This window comes from Callionymus lyra, chromosome 6 (assembly GCF_982586985.1).
Source record: "Callionymus lyra chromosome 6, fCalLyr1.hap1.1, whole genome shotgun sequence".
In the NCBI taxonomy this organism is placed as follows: domain Eukaryota; kingdom Metazoa; phylum Chordata; class Actinopteri; order Syngnathiformes; family Callionymidae; genus Callionymus; species Callionymus lyra.
This window is the reverse complement of record NC_141823.1, coordinates 23,345,050-23,364,293: the sequence shown is the minus strand read 5'-3', so window position 1 is coordinate 23,364,293 and position 19,244 is coordinate 23,345,050. Positions and strand designations below refer to the sequence as shown.

At 39.1% G+C, this 19,244-nt stretch overlaps 1 protein-coding gene across 1 annotated transcript in view; it reads left to right on the top strand.

The window, feature by feature from the left end:
* The window catches only part of LOC148077634 (protein kinase C-binding protein NELL1-like), a 164,252-nt gene extending 151,106 nt beyond the window's left edge, over positions 1 to 13,146 (top strand). Inside the window, exons 18-20 of the mRNA XM_087794323.1 lie at positions 6,855 to 7,031; positions 8,264 to 8,488; positions 9,904 to 13,146. Of these exons, the coding sequence (XP_087650449.1) occupies positions 6,855 to 7,031; positions 8,264 to 8,488; positions 9,904 to 9,954 (453 nt within the window). The 3' untranslated portion in view covers positions 9,955 to 13,146. The remainder of the gene's footprint in view (positions 1 to 6,854; positions 7,032 to 8,263; positions 8,489 to 9,903) is intronic.
* The last annotated feature ends 6,098 nt before the right edge of the window (positions 13,147 to 19,244 follow it).

Below are 19,244 nucleotides of genomic sequence, written 5' to 3'. Positions count from 1 at the left end.
ATTGTTTATGAAAAAATTCTTGGCTATTGGAAAAAAACAATTTCCCGAAGGAGACCTCCTGAGGGATCAATAAAGTTTTACCTTACCTTACCTTACTGTTTAAAATCCATGTTTTTAATCTCCATTTATTATTAATTAGTTTATTCATTTTTGCCATATCTATTGATTGTTTGAAACAAATTTAGATTTTTTAATTTGTCAAACAAATTAAAAGGTCTCACATAATTTACAATGGCAGGTATAAGATTTAAAATAATTACATTTTATAACGTTTGAATTTAGAGTTTTAAAGAGATGTATAATTAAAACATATTTCAAATATGACACTAATATGTCAATCAATTAAACAGCAATCTGTTCTAGAAGATGTAGCTTATTATCCCACAAAATATCATAACAATTAAATATAGACTTTAGAGTAATTATGAATGAAATCAAATTTTTTTTAATCATCCTAGTCATATGACAATGTCAAGAATAACAGGTTTATAATACAGCTGTCTTTTCAAATTGTATAAATTGGCATTAAAAAAATAATAATGTTTTTCTTCTCTGTATTATGTTGTTTACATTAAGAATATGCTGTTAAGAACTGAAATATCTATATATGATTTATTCATTTATTTATTCATTTTAGGTACTTTAAATGCGACAGATGGTCTACATTGTAGCACTGACTTTCGAAAATAAGTAAAAATACTGTGAACAAATACTTTTCACCTTCTCAGGAACATATTTTTTTCCTCATCTGCTACACAAGCATAAATAAATATACTATATTAATGATAAATGGTCTTGTAATCAATATAGTATCTCAGAATCACCGTATCAAGTTAATGTAGTTTCCTCCTATACAACGACCCTACTTTTCCTACTCCTGCCATGTGAAGTTACTTACAAAATAGTTAGTAAACAGTCGCTGAGAGGAGAAGAGAAGACTGACAGAAACCTGGCCCAGAGTATTTAGAGTAATGCCAGAAGGAAGCGTAAGATTAAAAAAACATGACCATCACAAGGGGCGACATGTCTCGTCGAGAAAGCCCCCACTGAACTGAACACTGCAATATAACCCACTTCTAGACTTTTTGAAATATAACTTTTTAAAACAGCTTTTTAATCAGTAAAAAATAATCACTTTTTAATCACTTTTGTTTTTGTAATTACTTCTGATTGCTAAAGTAATGAGTTGTACAAATAGGTGTTTACAAAATCCATCCAAAAAAACACGTTGTTTTGTGTGTTGAAAGTTTTTTTTCGGTAACAATTCAAGCTTCGATTGAAGAACTTCTATAATCTTAGTTTTATTATTTTGCTTGACTTTATTATGTTGAGAAAACATTACCGAAAAACTTTTTCATTAGTTTAGTATGAAAGAAAATACACATGGCATCTGTTGAAAAGCACATCATATTTACTGGACTGTATTTGTTGACTAACTCGTGTCTGTCAATGGTCGCGTGTTTCAGTCGAACACGTCGTCTTTACGAAAACAGGAATTAAAGAAAACAAAGCGCTGATTTGAAACCAAACAACAGCCAAGAGCACGTCTCCAGTGATGCATCGTCAGCTCGTAAAACTCCAAATGATCAAATTTACCTCTGGGGTGTCAGTTTAACGACTCCGATGAACGCCGCACATGAAGGCAGACGTGAATCTGCTGTGTCATAATATTTTACTATAAGTCTGCGTGTTTAACTCATCCTGTGCGCCTAAATCATAAAACAAAAGTGATGGCAGTTTTTCATGAGGACGAGAGCAAGATATCTTTTTACAGCTCTTTCTTTTATTCCCTGCATTAACCCAATGTGCTGCTCGTCTCCAAAAAGCACTTTATACAGGACAAAGTGAATAAACTTGATAAAGCCTCTATTTAAAGTTCGCATGGGCCTGAATTGGAAATGTCAAGTTCTTTAGCTTCTCCGAGGTTCACGGCAGTTCAATGTAGTTGCTCAACGCAGATGATTCTCACGGAAGATATTGAAAGTGAAGAAGAAGTTCATTGAAAACATATGAACTTGGGCACGATGTGCATCTGTGTTTACATTTCTATCAAAGGAAGTCACACTTGTATCATTGTTGATGACGTGTCAAAAAGTTTATTCCTGATTCATTCTTCTTTATTCATACAGTATATGTCGAATAATTGAAATAGCACTTATTGTATTCAGTTGTGTTTATTAATGCATTTTTGGTTTGTTATTTTCATCCATTATCATTTTAAATCCCTTTCCGTGAACATGTATTGAGAAATTGAAAAGTTTACAGTGCATAGTTGCTCTTTCTTTGACATTTTAAAAGAAGCAGATCTCACCACTATTGTCTCTGATTCTTGCCCTGTTTAAAAATATATATTTTTTCAATCTTGAATTTTCTCTTCCACGAGTCTGTCCAGCTAGTGCGCCCCCTGGAGGCAGTACTTTCCGTGTGTGAAAAAAAACACAATCACACTTGAATCAACTTAAACAAATAACTTTCATCAAGTTCTTTTGAATAAATTGATAATACGGTAAAACGGAGTGATCAAAAATGCGCTTCCTTCCAAACCAAAATGTGAAAATAAAACTAATACAGGCAGAGGAAGCTGCTAGTGTTATTATTTAGATGTTTTAAAAAAAGTCAAGAGTACCATGAATGTGACACACACAACTATGTGAAGCATTTATAATGTCCTTGAAGCCAGAAAATAGCTTGAATCCAGTCAAAGTTTATTTAGGAAAAAACTGTTATTTCAACAAAAACAACAAATCTTCTTTATATTTAATTAATTGTATACAATAAAATAAGATGCTAGTTTATAACCACGATACCATTTGTATTCCTAGCAAAGCTGATTGTTTGGAACCTGAATAAACTGTAAGAACCAGAGATTCATAAAATCACATTCGTCTTCACAGAGACAGAAGTGATGCCGTTTAAATCCCGCCACGTTATTGCAGAACCATTTATTAGCTGCTGTCACATCCATTGTTGATGCAGTTCATCGGGGTGAGGGAAACTAGGAATAGTCACAACATCACACACAAAACAGTGGAGTTGTTAACAAATGTATTTAAAAACTAGGAAAAACAGTTTGAGGGCTCTCACCTCCAGCACCTGCTAATGTCACACCTGTTTTACAGATACAATCCTCCTGCACCACAGAGAGTGACACATCTTCGCCAACATTGAATCATCTTTTTCTTGTCACATTATCAACATTTCCAGGTAGTTTCATTTCACTGTAAGTAAGTAAGTAAGTAAGTAATTCCTATTTATATAGCGCTTTTCTAGACCAGGGTCACAAAGCGCTTAAACAATCAAAACAATATTCAATAAAGTATAAACTTTAAAGATCAAGATAATACTGAGTTCCAGAAAATCAAGGAAAAGCCTGAACAAATAGAAACGTCTTAAGATGTTTCTTAAAGGAGTCAGTAGACTCCATCAAGCTGTCTTCATATTATTTTGCTACCAAACACTAAGAGATGATCTCATAACCTCCATGGAGGAGGTAACTATTCACTTGGATGAGGTTATACGGAGACCTCCATCACAGTCTATCAGCAAAAAAGAAAAGATTGTTTTTAGCGAAAAATAAAAAGGTCATTCACTTAATTCAACATGATATTTATAGAAGCATTTACCCGAACCCTCACTCTCACAATAGCACATGACATTAAATATTAATTTCATGCCAATGAAAATGAGGCATTTGAATACTCGCAGACATAATGCGAGCGCTTCAAAGACTGAGCTCCGGGCGAGAATAGACCTGGCGTGGAAAGATTGAGAGGGAAGTGTGACACCCAGGCTCTCCACCGGAGAAGATGAGTGTTAGTTTGCCGTGGGGATCCACAGAGATGTTTTCATTCCAGCCTCGCAATCAGGAGGTGAATGTCATTGAATGTCAGAAGTCCTCAGGACGAACGCTGAGAAGTAGCAGGTGATTGTTCGGCCGTACAAAGTTATTGTAAGTCAGATGAAGTGTGGAGTCGAGTGGCCATCAGCCTCCTTTTGAATTTACCTTTTTGAGAGGATTTGATGAGATAAAAATGTTTTTATTACTCTTTCTATTACCTTAATAGAATAAAAATGTGTTTTAAATAATACTAACGAAAATGTAATTATGATTTTAAAATGTAATAATTGTCATTATTAATATTGTTATCAATTAAAATAAAATATGGATGTGGTGTTCCTCAAGGCTCTATCCTGGGGTCTTGTTTATTAGATAATAATAAGGGAATAGGATAATTTTTAAACGAGATATGTTTTGAAAAGTTGGTCTATTTTTTTTTCTCTTTGTGTCGATGGTTGCCTTCTGCTGTCAGTCACTCCTCAGGTGGTCCAGCTCTGGATCCATGCGGGGCCAAAGACATTAGAAGTGGCTCTGTGGGACACTGTGGTTACTGTAGCAGGACAATATGCGCCAATAAAACAAGGGCTCAGTTTTGCTCTCTTAATGGTCTTCGCCAGGATTTTATGGCCCTGTAGGTTTTCTAACGGCTCTTTTATGTAAGGTTTTTACATCTACATCACACAGTCGCTCCTGGAGCAGACTTGGCGTGTCATGCTGAGTAAAATGGACCATAAAGTTCTTCCCCGGCAGAGTCAGGGACACGGCGGCCAGAGAGGTTCGCAGATCAAACAGACACCTTTGTATTCCTGCCCACGTGCCACATGACAGACGTCTCTGTTGCAGCAGCCTTGGACGCGAAAATACGACTCTGGCTTTTTATTCTTTTTTGCCTGTAAAGCCAGTGTGAACTGCATTGAGCTTCACTTCCGAGAAATAAAGCAGAAAAGATTGTGTAAAAGGTAAATGATGCCACGCTTAAATAGTTTAATTCAGAACGCTTATTAAAGAACACACACAGAGACTGAAAGCTTTCTCTGTTCTGCGGCCTCGTTCATCTGTCCATCACTGCTTCACTTGTGTTTTTTGACAGATGGATGACGACTTTCATCCAGCGGTGAAATAAATCTGACATAAAGTCAATCCTAACTATACCAGGAAATGAGTTGAGAGTAGAAAGAAGTGAAATGAATATGATTTATTTACAAATGTACTTGTACAACTGCTCCACTTTTCAACTAGTCATTATGGCAGCTGTCAGGGATTGTTAGTTCAGATCTACTTTTCACAATTGACTATGTTGTATGATTCATGATCAGTAACATTAGTCGGATCACGATGATTCTTAATAAGACCTTTAAGAGCTCTAGAGTTCTTCGATAAAATATGTTGACACGTCTGATGACGACGAATGTTGATTTATATCAGTGGTTTGGATTGTTATTCTCCGTTTTATGAAGTCAATTTCTTTCTCCTTTTTTTTACTACTTCTGAGTGGAGCTGAGAACTTGTGTATGCAACAACAGTGTATGACAAAAAAATCAGTCGACTAAAAGAGTCTTGTTTTTGTCATAAACTGCATCAGACAATTTTGTCTAGTTCTTCTAAAGGAAACTTGCATATGACATTATTTGGGTTAGAACCAAAACTACTAACCAACGTTACCACTGTCACACCAAATATTTCTAATATTCTATCATGAATCAAGGTGAATATTTAGCATCCATGGAAGATGTTTATCTAAGGCACTGACATTTAAATGTACACATGACACAATAACAAATTATTTATACTTAAATTCACTTGTACACTTTTTTTGGTTCTTCATTTAGTTAACTTTCTTAAATCTTTCTTTTTCTGTGAATTGTATTTTACCTGATTGTACGCACTATAGTCTACTTCAAGGGGCCTCAAACCTTTTCATGAGAGGGCCACATAACTTTTCTCTTCTCTGATGGTCGACCAGGGTCAGTTTGTAACAGAAATAGTGTGATGTTCGCAGGGGTTCCTAAAACACTTTTTTTTTTACAGAAAGCCACACATAACCAAATACACTCAAACAACAAGTCAGAAAATATTAACAACTAAGCTGAACTTTTTCCTTTTTCGGACCTTGACATTGTGATAACTTTCAAACCAGACCTTCTTGGTATAGTAAGATATTTAGAATATTAAAGCAAAAATCCTAGTCTTTGTTTTAATTTAGCGACTGACTAAAATAAAAATCACCCCCGTAAAATACAATGTTGGTCCTGAATTTTTTTGCTCGTACTGTATATGTTCAGGGGGCCAAATGTGGACGTGGTTCGGGGGATCCTTGGTCTACGTTATTGAACGCACCACACTCGACTTTTTTATAGTCTGCAGTAAAAGTTTACCTGGGTATTGTTTAGACAGGTATTGGGGCGACATAGCTCAGATGGTAGAGTGGTTGCCTGCAGTCCAAAAGGTTGCAGGTTCAATCTCAGCTCCAGACAAGCTTGTGTTGTTGTGTCCCTGAGCAAGACACTTTACCCTGATTGCTCCTGATGGTGAACTTGGCGCAAGTGTGCAGCCTACTCACATCAGTATGTGTGAATGGTTGAATTTCCCCTCGCGGGACTAATAAGGGATTCTAAAAAATAAAAAAATAAAAAAATTTAATAATGTTGTGAGTCTGTCAACGTAAATAAACAGACTGATTTAGTGTAAAAAAAAAAGATTTGTCTATAACCTATAGTCAATTATAGTTGTTGATACATGATTAAGAACTAGTTTTCAATGACCAAAGCCTTAAAAATGTTCCTGAGATTGTAAGAAACACCAACAAAATATGTTCCTTGTTCCTTATCAACAGTCCTGAAAAGCATAAGTATTAAGATTTCCTGAAAATTACTCAAATACGTTCATCTGTTTTTTAAGTTATTTTACAGTCAAATAACCTCTTCCTTCAACTTACTTACCTAATTCATTATATATGGGAAAAAAGGAAAGTAGAATGTCCTGAAGAATGATGTTTTTATTTCCACACTGTTTCCAGGAGGGACAGACGTACTGCCGCAGGAGACCATGTGACTGCGGAGACCCCGATGAAGACCTGTTCTGTTGTCCGAGCTGTGACAACAGACCCAGCAACCAGTGTCTGGACCAGAGCGGACGGACTCTGTACCGCAGTGGAGCCACATGGCTGTACGGCTGCCAGCAATGCCGATGCATGGCAAGTGTTAACACACACACACACACACACACACACACACACACACACACACACACACACACACACACACACACACACACACACACACACACACACACACACACACACACACACACACACACACACACACACACACACACACACACACACACACACACACACACACACACACACACACACACACACACACACACACACACACACACACACACACACACACACACACACACACACACACACACACACACACACACACACACACACACACACACACACACACACACACACACACACACACACACACACACACACACACACACACACACACACACACACACACACACACACACACACACACACACACACACACACACACACACACACACACACACACACACACACACACACACACACACACACACACACACACACACACACACACACACACACACACACACACACACACACACACACACACACACACACACACACACACACACACACACACACACACACACACACACACACACACACACACACACACACACACACACACACACACACACACACACACACACACACACACACACACACACACACACACACACACACACACACACACACACACACACACACACACACACACACACACACACACACACACACACACACACACACACACACACACACACACACACACACACACACACACACACACACACACACACACACACACACACACACACACACACACACACACACACACACACACACACACACACACACACACACACACACACACACACACACACACACACACACACACACACACACACACACACACACACACACACACACACACACACACACACACACACACACACACACACACACACACACACACACACACACACACACACACACACACACACACACACACACACACACACACACACACACACACACACACACACACACACACACACACACACACACACACACACACACACACACACACACACACACACACACACACACACACACACACACACACACACACACACACACACACACACACACACACACACACACACACACACACACACACACACACACTGGAGTAAGCAATCAAAATAAAGTGCGTCTCTTCTCAGAGCAGCAGATCCGTAGGTGAGCCGCCACTGAGTCGGAGAGAGTTTAGAAACATCTGAATGTTGTTCTTCCTGCTGCAGGAGGGCGAGATCGACTGCTGGCCGCTGCCCTGTCCGGTGCTGGTGTGCGAATACACGGCGATGGCAGAGGGCGAGTGCTGCCCACGCTGCGTCACGGACCCCTGCCTGGCCGACAACATATCCTACGACATCCAGCAAACGTGCCAGGACCCCGCGGGCATCGACCGCCTCAGTGGCGACACGTGGCATATGTCAAACTCACCGTGCACGGCCTGCAAGTGCAAGGTTAGGGAACAACTGTCCGCTTTTTAAAACCCTTTGGAATACTGAGAGATGAGATGAAAATGACTTTTTAGTTGCCACGAGGTTGCTTTGTTGAAACGTGTAAAAGGTTAGAGTTAAGTTAACTAGGATTCACGCTGTGAGGAACGACTTGAAAGCTCCATCTAAGTGAGGCGTTGAAGAAACAGATTCTCTCAAGTAAAGGACAAATAAAAGCGAGGGGAGGAAAGAGGAGATAAAAAAAAATAACGGTAGTAAATAGAGATAGAAAAGAAAACATGTTTATTATTTGATAACCTTTGAATACAATATAATACACCTCAAGTTGTGTAGATAAGGAAGCTTGAAGGTTATAAGAAATAAAATCCCTTCAACTATTCAGACTTGAAAAAGACCTTTGACTCTTGTTTTATTCTAACACCATAATACGTTTCCATGGCAACAGGTAGCAGCTATGATACTACACCTGACACTGATCTTTTGTAAAAAGTATTTCTGAGCTTTTTTTAAAACATTTTTTTATTTCAACAAGTTAACCATGTGGCTTTTTTTTTATATCTTTCAACCCCGGAGAGGTCAAGCTAGGTCATGAAGGGTCAACCTGGTCTTTATTATTGTCTATTTTTATCTTCTTTGATGCTCCTGTAACAGGAAATGCAGTCCAAACAGAACCACACCCAGAGGTCCACTTGAGCCTTCGTGTGTTGCTTCAAAATACAAAACGTATATTTCGACAAACTTGTTTGTACAGAGGAGAGAAATCCTTCCAGACTGTTGCTCCTAAGCTTTGGAACGATCTTCCTCTCTCTCTGTGTTTGATGATCTACTGACTCCTTCAAGAAACATCTTAAGACATTTTTATTTGTGCAGACTTTTCCTTCATTTTCTGGAAGTCCTGTTGTGTTCTCAGTTTTATCTTGACCTTTAAAGTATATACTTTATTGAATATTGTTTTGATTGTTTAAGCGCTTTGTGACCCTGGTCTGGAAAAACGCTATATAAATAAAAATTACTTACTTACTTACTATAGAAATCCTTCAGTCACTGGTAGTTTGGCTGCTCAGGAAGTCAAGTGCAGTCAATTTGATCCCCAATAAATGTTTGGAAAACTCTTTTTGTCACGTTGAGGTTGAAGTTATTTGATATCAATACTCTTTTGATGTAAGTTCAAAATGTCGTACACATTCTGCCAAAAACCAATAAGGTATTTATGGCGTCAACATTTATTCAGAGGCTTCCAATAGGAATGAAAGACGTTTTCTTCATTCGTGTTTGATAGAACAGGAAATATTTTGATTCATATATTCATGAAGTTTGTGTTTATCAATAGTCATTTCATGTAGTTATTTTCCATCTATGTCCACCTGTGTGTACGTTGTGATGAAGGTTATTGATTACGTCTGTTTTTTCTCGGGCAGAATGGGAACGTTTGCTGCTCTGTGGATCTGGACTGCCTTCAGAACAACTAAAGATATCCAGCAGACCCCCCTCCGCCCCCTCTTCACTGCAGGACCGCCCGTCTCCCAACTCTCCCTCCTCCTAATGAGTCAGGCACTCACACGTGCATGCCAGTGTGTGCACGCCAAATAAAACACTGGAGCAGACTGGGTTGCTTTTAATACCCTTATACCGTTGAGGACAGAAAAAAAAAAGAAAAGGAGTGTGTGTGTCAGGCGGGAGTGGAGTCGTGCCCTCACCACCGTCACTGTGTTGTGTGTCTTTGTCTCTGTGCTGTTTACATTTCACTCTCTCGAGGGATCGACAACCTCCGCCGGTGAACGGGACCACCTGGGTTCCAGGGAGTCCACTGAACCACCCACATCCGTGCTAATGGCTACATGGGTATTATCAGATGCAATACTATTTGGAATAGTGTGTGTTTTTTCCCCACATTTCTTCAAGTGTCGCTCATTTGAAAATTACTCCGATTTTCTTTTTTTTGTTCACTCTTTCTGTGAGCCGTGGCACTTTATGGTCTGTACTTCAATGTAGTCTATTGGAAAAATCAGTGGAGAAACTTCGATATCCGTCATAGATGTTGATCTCGGTTTGAGTTCTTCTCTGGTGTCCCGAGCAGAGGGACTTCTGCGGGACAGTGAAGGATGTGTCGCCCACATTATGAACCAGTTAAAAGAAGCAAACATCGTGGTTGAGTCTGCAGCATGAAAGAGCAGCTGCAGACTGAGAGACGGTGTGAAGGCAGGAGAGATTTGAGATCATCAAAGCGAGGCTCAAATGTCTATATTGGAGTCTGAACGTCTCCAGTCGCTGGACTCCTGAGAGACTCCTCTTGTTACCGTGCACACCTGACGTCACACTGCGAGAATTAAACAGGTTTCAAACATCATTTGACGAGAAGATTTACTTTACACACCTTTTCTTTTCAGGAGCTGGTTTTAATATCTCAACCTCAACCTTTTAAACCAACACTTTCAGAAATAGCCACTGATACAGTCACGATGTACAACATCACGACAACACAACGTTACATTCGGTCAAATAACTGACTTTCCACCACTATTGTATCTGAGCCTTCAGATCAGTTGTTTGAGTTACACAAAATATAGTCTTGCAGACGGAGATTAAAAACTGAGATTGTTTGCCCTCTTTTCACTTTTCTTTAATATATGAATGTAAAAAATGCATCATCAGCATCTTCAACTGCAGTTTTATGTTTTAAAATAACTCCATTTTTAAAGATAAAAAACTCACAGGGGCTGATTTATTGACGGTTTGTGTGTTCTAAATGTTGTGTATTTTTCAAGAGAGAACGACAATGTGTTTTCTTTAAATGTCCAAGGTCTTTTTTTGCTATAATGCTTTCTTTCAGAACATTCTGATATCAAGTGTGAGCCAGTGGTTCCTGATAAAAGAAATCCACACATGCGAAGAAGTAGAAACAATAAGCAACATTTAGCATAAACGGCTAAACATGGTAAAAAACATGTAGCTTGGTTACAGAATTGACATGGAAATGGTGTCTTTGAATGCATCAATGCAAGACATTAGTGATAAACACTTTTTTTTTTAACTTATCTTTGTTTCTATTTTTGATACAAATTGGTGAAAGTTTTTTTTTTTTAGGTACAATGTCGTAAATGTATACTTTTTGAAGAACCCCTGGTCTTCTCACTGTGTATTCATATTTGTGGCTGCGGTGATTGTGATTGCACACTTGACACTATAAGCACATTTAACCCTCATTTTAAAAGAGTTTTTTAGGCAAAGAACTTCATCTTACGTTTAAATATTTGGTTCATTTACTCGACTCTCCACCATCACAAGTAGCAGTGCTGAAGGAATGAACGCTTGAGTCTTCTATTGGTTTTGGTGACATGTTGAGTGAGGATGGTTGATCTATTTGTTCAACAGTGGTGTCTTTATTTAGTTGGATTCATCTTTCAAAACTACATTTCTATTTTCTATTTGCATTTGTCTAAAACTGCACACACAGCACATTAGTTCACGCAAAGATTCTTAAATCTGCTCCTTTTCCAAACCATTTTAAGAAAGGTCTGTCTGGAGGGTTTTTTTGATCACTGAGCTTTGTCTTTTATTTCCATGTTGGTTGTTTTTATTTCCACGATGCCTCTTGAAAACTTGCATCTGTGCACAAGAAACAAACAAGCAGAAAATGAAAAAAAAAGGTCTCATGGAAGGTAAACACAGCAATCAAACCACTGACATTTGTACAAAAAAAAATCACTGAAAACACAATTTTCCGACGGATGTGTTGATGGATTTGTTATATAAAACACTATTTGCAATTTATGTGTAAATGTTTTTACAAACTGAGGATGAAAAGAATGATTTCTTTTTTTTTTAATTCTGTGTTCATCATTGTTGTTTGAGATTTGCTGTACATATGATGTAAAGAGATTATGAATAATTCTCACAACCACAGCTTCTTAGGATTAAGTCGTATTTGGACGTTTTGTTGTTATTTTTCTATTCTTGCCTTAACCCTGTTAGTATTTTTTCATCGCTTACGTTTCCCTCCCTTTCCCCGAACTGTTCTTTTGTACAGAATTCAGAGCAGATGTTCACAAACTAAACTGACTATGGTTGTTAAATAGAAAAATATCCTGATCTGTAAAATGACCAGAAAAAGACTTGAAAAATGCCCACAATTCCACAATTAATGACTTTTATAATGACAATTAATCACGATAATCCTGAAGTCAAATCCAATATATTTCTCGGTCCAACAGAAGAAGAAGTTTAATTGATGTTTAAAATAAATTAAAGCGTAATAAAGATATTCCAGAATGTATATTTCAGTAAGAATTATTATTTTATCATCACTGGTCTGTAAATGAGTCGCAGCATTGATGAGGTTTTCATTGTTTATACAAACGTCAAAACAGATCAATAAATACACAATGAAGAGAGTGGAAATGTAAAAAAAAAAAAAGAAGAATGTCAAGTTACACCAAAACCGTGGTGTGAATCCGGAGCTTCAGAGAGGAAGTTGTCGTGGACCTTTTCGCCATCCTGCCGTACGTGTTCATGTTTTCAGTAGAAGCTGGTGTTTCTCCGGGTGCGGTCAGCGTGGCCGAACACTGTAGCTGTACTCGAAGGGTTAAGTGTCTTAACGACCGTGTTGTGATAAGAGTTTGCTGTGAAACATTTCTTCATTTAATAAATATTTCAGTTGTTTACTTGACGTGTGTCGCATGCTTTGTTCCCTTCACTGTCCTTCCATGAGTTCAGAGTTCAGCGAGTGTTTCTCCCAAACCTTTCTTCATGAGCGTATTCAACTCTGACTCTTCTAACTTTGTGTATTTGAGTCTGAGGCAGGTTTGCTCAAACTATTTTTGAAGAGGACCACATTTGATGTTGTGAAACTAATGCTAGTCTTCAACCACTTCATCTTACGGACAGATCGGGTGAAAACTTTTAGGAAGTATCAGCTTTACTTTGTGTTGTTTTTATTTTACTTTATTTTCTAGTAAAATATGACTGTTTAGGAGACTATGAGCCGTTCGATGCCTGCTTATGGGCCACACATCGCCCCTGGACATGTCTCCCTATCCCATGATGCACCTGTTCTAAAATGTCTTCAGGTGTGAGAGCAGGTCCAGCCTGTTGTATGGATGGAAACAATTTCTTTCCACTCGTACATTTTCATTTCTTAGACTCAGTTCAAATACAATAATCCGATAATAATGATCCAATAAACCTCAATAATCAAAGCGCACGAGAACCACTGCGACTATTTTATCTCTTTTCTGTTGCCGTGTTTAGAGTATACAACTTGCAACAACTTTATTTCTTCTGCCGTACTGTAAAAAAAGAAAACAAATGCATAATTGAATTCACCAGCATGTTTTGTTTTTTTGTTCTTGTTCCGTGCTGTTCTCCTTACGAATAATGCATTATTTCAATCTTTTATTCATCATTTGAAAAGTTATTCCCTTCGTTCAGTGTTTTGTTCATAATATCATCGTCATCACCTTCCACAGTTTGTGTTTGTCCTCTGCAACATCAATATCTCTCTCTCTATATCTATATCTATATTTATAAATATATATATATATCTTGGATGAGCTACAGTGAAGTCTCTCTTCTATGAAGTGCAGCATCAGCAGCAGCTAAATGCATTTCTGGAGCTGAAACCTGCTGGAGATGGACAAGTTATTACATGCAGTGCAGAAGCTCGTGGATGTTAAGGCTGAACAACTATCTTTGTTAAAAAGTTTTCAAGAACAGCAGGAGGTCAAACTTTCCTCTCTCTGTTCTCTTTATTTGAAGAGTTTTATTGAATGTATGTTATTCCCTTCATCTGAGCGACGCCTTCATTCTACCCTTAACTTAAAAAAATTAATTCATAATGAAAAGGATCAGTATCAGGTATATGAACTGCAAACACACAATTGTGTGTAAAAAACTTAATTAAATATAGTATTGGTTTAAAAAATTACTTAAATGCTAAACATAAAGTTTGTCTGAGCATCATTTTGTAAATGGAGAATAACGAGTAAATACTTTCTGGACTCTGAGAGCAGGAGCAGCTTTGGTGGTTTCATGAGGTTAAACTAATATTGATCCTTCAGACAGACCTCTGCACCAACGCTCTCCTGCAGCCCGGAGCCACTGGAGGCGATCGTTGGAGGCCGATAGTTGGATACACTTTCTCAGGAGACGTCGATGGAGCCTCTAAATGCCGCCTTTTAAAATGAATAATTGATCAGAATTGATGGTCAATCGCGATAACCTAGAAGGAGTTTTCAGAGTCCAATGCTTGTCAATCTTTGTTCTATCATCTCATGTTTTGACCTGCTTTGCTATTTAAATCGTTGAGAGCGCCACCTAGTGAGCCCTAATGAAACATGAAGCTCCATCAGAATCATCAACTGACTTTTTATCAAAATAATTAATTTATCCATTTTTATTCCCTAATGTGGGCTGCGGGGGGTGGAGTTTATCCCAGAATCTTTGGGCGAGAGGCGAGGGACACCCTGGACAGGAAGCCAGTCTGTCACAGGGCACACAAAGACACACTCATACATATGGACAATTTCCTCAAGTTCCCAATCAACCTCTGTATGTTTTTGGACTGTGGGAGGAAACCAGAGTGCCCGGAGTAAACCCACACAACACGAGGAGAAAATACAAACTCCACACAGAAAGGTCACTGGTCGCCTCCCTCCAGAACAGGAAGTGAACCAGCAACCTTCTCACTGTGAGGCGATCACGCTCACCACGGATCAAAGCACCATTATTTGTTTCTCGCTCGTGACCTCATCAGAAGTTCTGTTAAAACTCAGGTCTCAGTCTTGACCCGAGACTCGTTCATCTCGGTCCTGCACAGAAACTTTCAAATGTTGTTTCGACCCCAGATTGGCCAGAGATTAGGCCACACCAGGGACCCGGTTCTGGATGATGGATCTTTGTTGTAAGATTATACAGCAGCGGCTCTGATGCGTCTCCCGAAGCATCTGCTCGGCTCGTCGTGGACGTCTTTATTTGAGGAATAAGAAACGAGGGGTGGGGTGGGGGGGGGGGTCTGCAGGAGGCACCGGTGGGACCGGTCCAGTCGATTAACCTGCTGCCACTCAGCTGTAAAGCAAGTGCACTTTTCTCTCCGCCACGTCCGTCCCGGTCACGGTGAGCGGCGGCCGCGCAGCAAAGGTGCTTACCATTCATGGGCTGGAACCATCGGGGTCGGCTCCACGGCGGAGCGGCAACTCCCGGAGCAACATCCGTCATCCACTGTACGCCGCGATGCATGAACGTCCACACTCAAGAGCAGCAAAATTGCTTTTTCAATCAGCTCTAATTTCACTGGGAGAGATGTTTCACTCGCGGTGACGGATTCGTCGGCCGAGAACAAGAGTCTGGCTGGCGTGGGATCAGCAGAGCCTTTTGAACGGCGGGCGCCGCCACCTGCCTTCGGCGCCCATCGATCTTCACGGCGGCCCTTTTGTCGGAGAGCGTCCGAACGCCGTATTGGGATGCAGGAGGCGGCGAACAACGCTCCGTCTTCGGCCCCCGGTCTGATACATGAACCATGTGCTCATCGCTCATGTTAATACAACATGGATTAAGCTGCTTAAGTGTCATCGACGTCCGGCCCGATCGATGGCCGTATAATTAAAAAGTGCAGCTGAGCCAGTGACGGGTTGACCTGATAGAGCAGTCAAGTGTTTATTTAACCAGGTGTCACCTCGCACGTGCACGCTCATTATCATGCGTCCTCGGCATTCCTGATCGTTACAGAGAACGCATGAGATTCTCTTTTGCTGCCAAGTCAAAAAAATAACACATAAACATTGTGTTAATCTGGAGTTTTTTGAGGCTTCATTGAAGGTGAAGTGGTTTCCTGCACAGACCACTGGGTTCCTAGAAGATTTAGTATCTCTACTATAGGTCTATGATTCACTGTTTATTGCTTTAGTAAGTAAGTAAGTAAGTCATTTTTATTTATATAGTGCTTTTCCAGACCAGTGTAATAAAGCGCTTAAACAATCAAAACAATATTAAATAAAGTATATACTTTAAAGGTCAAGATAAAACTGATAACACAACAGGAGTTCCAGAAAATCAAGGAAAAACGTCTTAAGATGTTTCTTTAGGCACAACATTTGATCACATTTTTGCATCTTCCAGAGAGAAGATGCTGGTTTCCAAGATGCAGGAGCGACTTTCCGCCGAGTTGAGGATGAGACGACCTGAGGGAGCTCCTGCCTGGCCTGAGCGAGCCAGAACATTATGACCGGGTTGTTGATTACCAGTGAGGTGAAAAGCTGAGAGGCCTGGAGGATGAAGGTACGAAGGCTCAACTTCTTCAGTGTCTAAAGATTTTGATGTGAATACACCGTGTATTCTCGTTCTGAAATGTCATCCAGGAGCCTCTGTAAACAGACGAATAGAGTCACAAGAAGGATTGACTGAGGCGAGATTATACATCAAGTAATTAGGATCACAAAACCTTCAGAGAGATGTTTACTAACAAAGATGACCGGAGTTTGCAAAGGTTTCTTCGCTCCCAGCAGCATCAGAGAGCTCTTCAGGCAGAACGACAAAGAACAGACGTTTCCGTACAGAACCATGGGTCTCGAATCACAGCGACCTGGAGTCTTGTTGACGCCTACGATGGAGAGAATGTCGAGACTGCGTTCAAGCTGTTTGAATTTGTGGTCGAGCTGGACATAAAGCAATGGAAAAAGTTGAAAAAAAAGGCCCAAAAATCACGTCTCTAAATATGAAAAAATATGAGTAAATATTTCACAAAATACTTTATTATTTCTAATGGAACAGACACTGAGTGAGCAGGAGGTTTAAAGATCAAACTTGATTTATGAAAGATACCAACGGATTCAACGCCAGAAGCAAAACGGATGTTCACCGTGGAAGTGTTCATGTTCAGTGAACTGTTTATTGTTTTCTTCTCTTTTAGAAGTGTGTGCTTGTGTTTTTCTTTTGAGTCCATCTGGAAATTGATGGAAGGAACTGAACTATAATTGTGATTTAAAGGAAGTGCATTCTTTTTCTTCGCTGTGAAATGATTGTTGGACAGTTTGACTGTTAAAAACTGAACAAAGTTATATTCCTCACATGGTTCAGTTGAGGATAAAGTACAGTTTATTTTCTATATTTGTGTGCCTGCAAATTATGTATGATTATTTTTCTCATTTCTTAAGATGCTCCAAAAATCCCCCACAATCAATACACTTTTTAACAAAATGGAAAAAGCTACAGCAGACACACCATATGAACACAAAATGGGATCTTCTGTATTCCGGATTAAAAACCGAACGTTTTTGTTTGTTTGTTTTTTAATGGAAAAAGTAGAATATTACTTTAAAAATAAATAAAACCCAGTGGACCAAAGGTACACAAAGATGTTACAGACATTTTCAAAATGTGATTTTGTTACAAATCCAGAAAAAACGAAATGTTTTCATTCATTATGTTGAAAAAAAAGCCCAAAAATCAATGTCTCCAATAATGAAGAAAAGAAACATCAGTTTGAATGCACCATGTGAATTTGATTTTAAGATTCCAACCGTTTCCCCGGCTGCAGTTGTTTACCAGCACTGCCTGACCTACGGAGAAAGATCTGAGTTTATTATTTCTTTGGATGATTTTGGAAACCCTGTGGCTGAATAACCGATGATCCTTCTGGTTTCACCAGAGTTGGTCTAGTTCTGTCTTTTGAGAAACACCACAGTGTTTCTGCAGCTGAACAAAAGGTTTGAATACAGCGCGAGAGGGTCACAGCTGTCTTTGGCTTTGTTTTTTGCTCAAGAGTTTCAGACGAGCGTCTCTGTCAACCCATGTATTGCGGGCTCATAAACTGGCGACTTCATATGTTTTACGGCATTTTGTTGCAGAAACGGCTCAAATTCACTTGAAGTCAATTGATGACACCAAGACATAGCGATCCACGACCCCCAGTGACATGTGTGCAAAGTTTCAATATCTACATCTAGTGTTGGCCACCAAATAAACGTCAATCCTTCCTTCCAATCCTGTGAGAATCAGTAACTTCTGTTGCCAGTGTTGTAAACACAACATGGGAATTGTGTAATGCTTAACTTTTGTCAAATTTTCGAGTTTTCTGCTTGTTTGCAGTAACTGGTAGACAGAACCAGTGAGACACTGTGAACACTTTATTTGGTTTTGATAGTATATAGAGTCTATATAACGCATCAGCATTTCCATTTTGATGGATCCATTATTAACATTAGAAAATACATTAGACGAAGAGCAAATCTTGATCTTCATTTTTTAGCTTTGTTATATTTCCACTCCTCACTGCTTTCTCATAGAAAAACAGATTGGAAATAAAAATCCAGTGCAAAAGAACGATTGCCAACAAAGGACAAATGAATCTGATGTTCACTGCCTTTGCACTAATTGGTTTTTATTCAGAAAAATCAATACAATATCAAGTTTTGATCACACGTGACTCACAGCAGCGATAGATGAAGCATGTTTCGATACTCGCTTTTAACTCTTATACAACTCCCACTTTGCATCTTTTTGCAATAACATTGTCATTAAAACAACATGTGTTTACAGATTTGAAATAAACTTTCCATAGTTACTCAGAAGTGATAGAAATGTACCTCAGTGTCATTCGTCAGAACTGCTGCTCTGGCAATAACATGATCAAATGTATTCAGCATGGGATGAATGAAAAAAAAAGTGACCTTTAATTATGAACAGTGTCTTATTGCAGTGTGTAGTTTTAACGGTTACACTTCACATAGACACTTATTTTACTATTTAAACTGAGGTTCTGGAAATT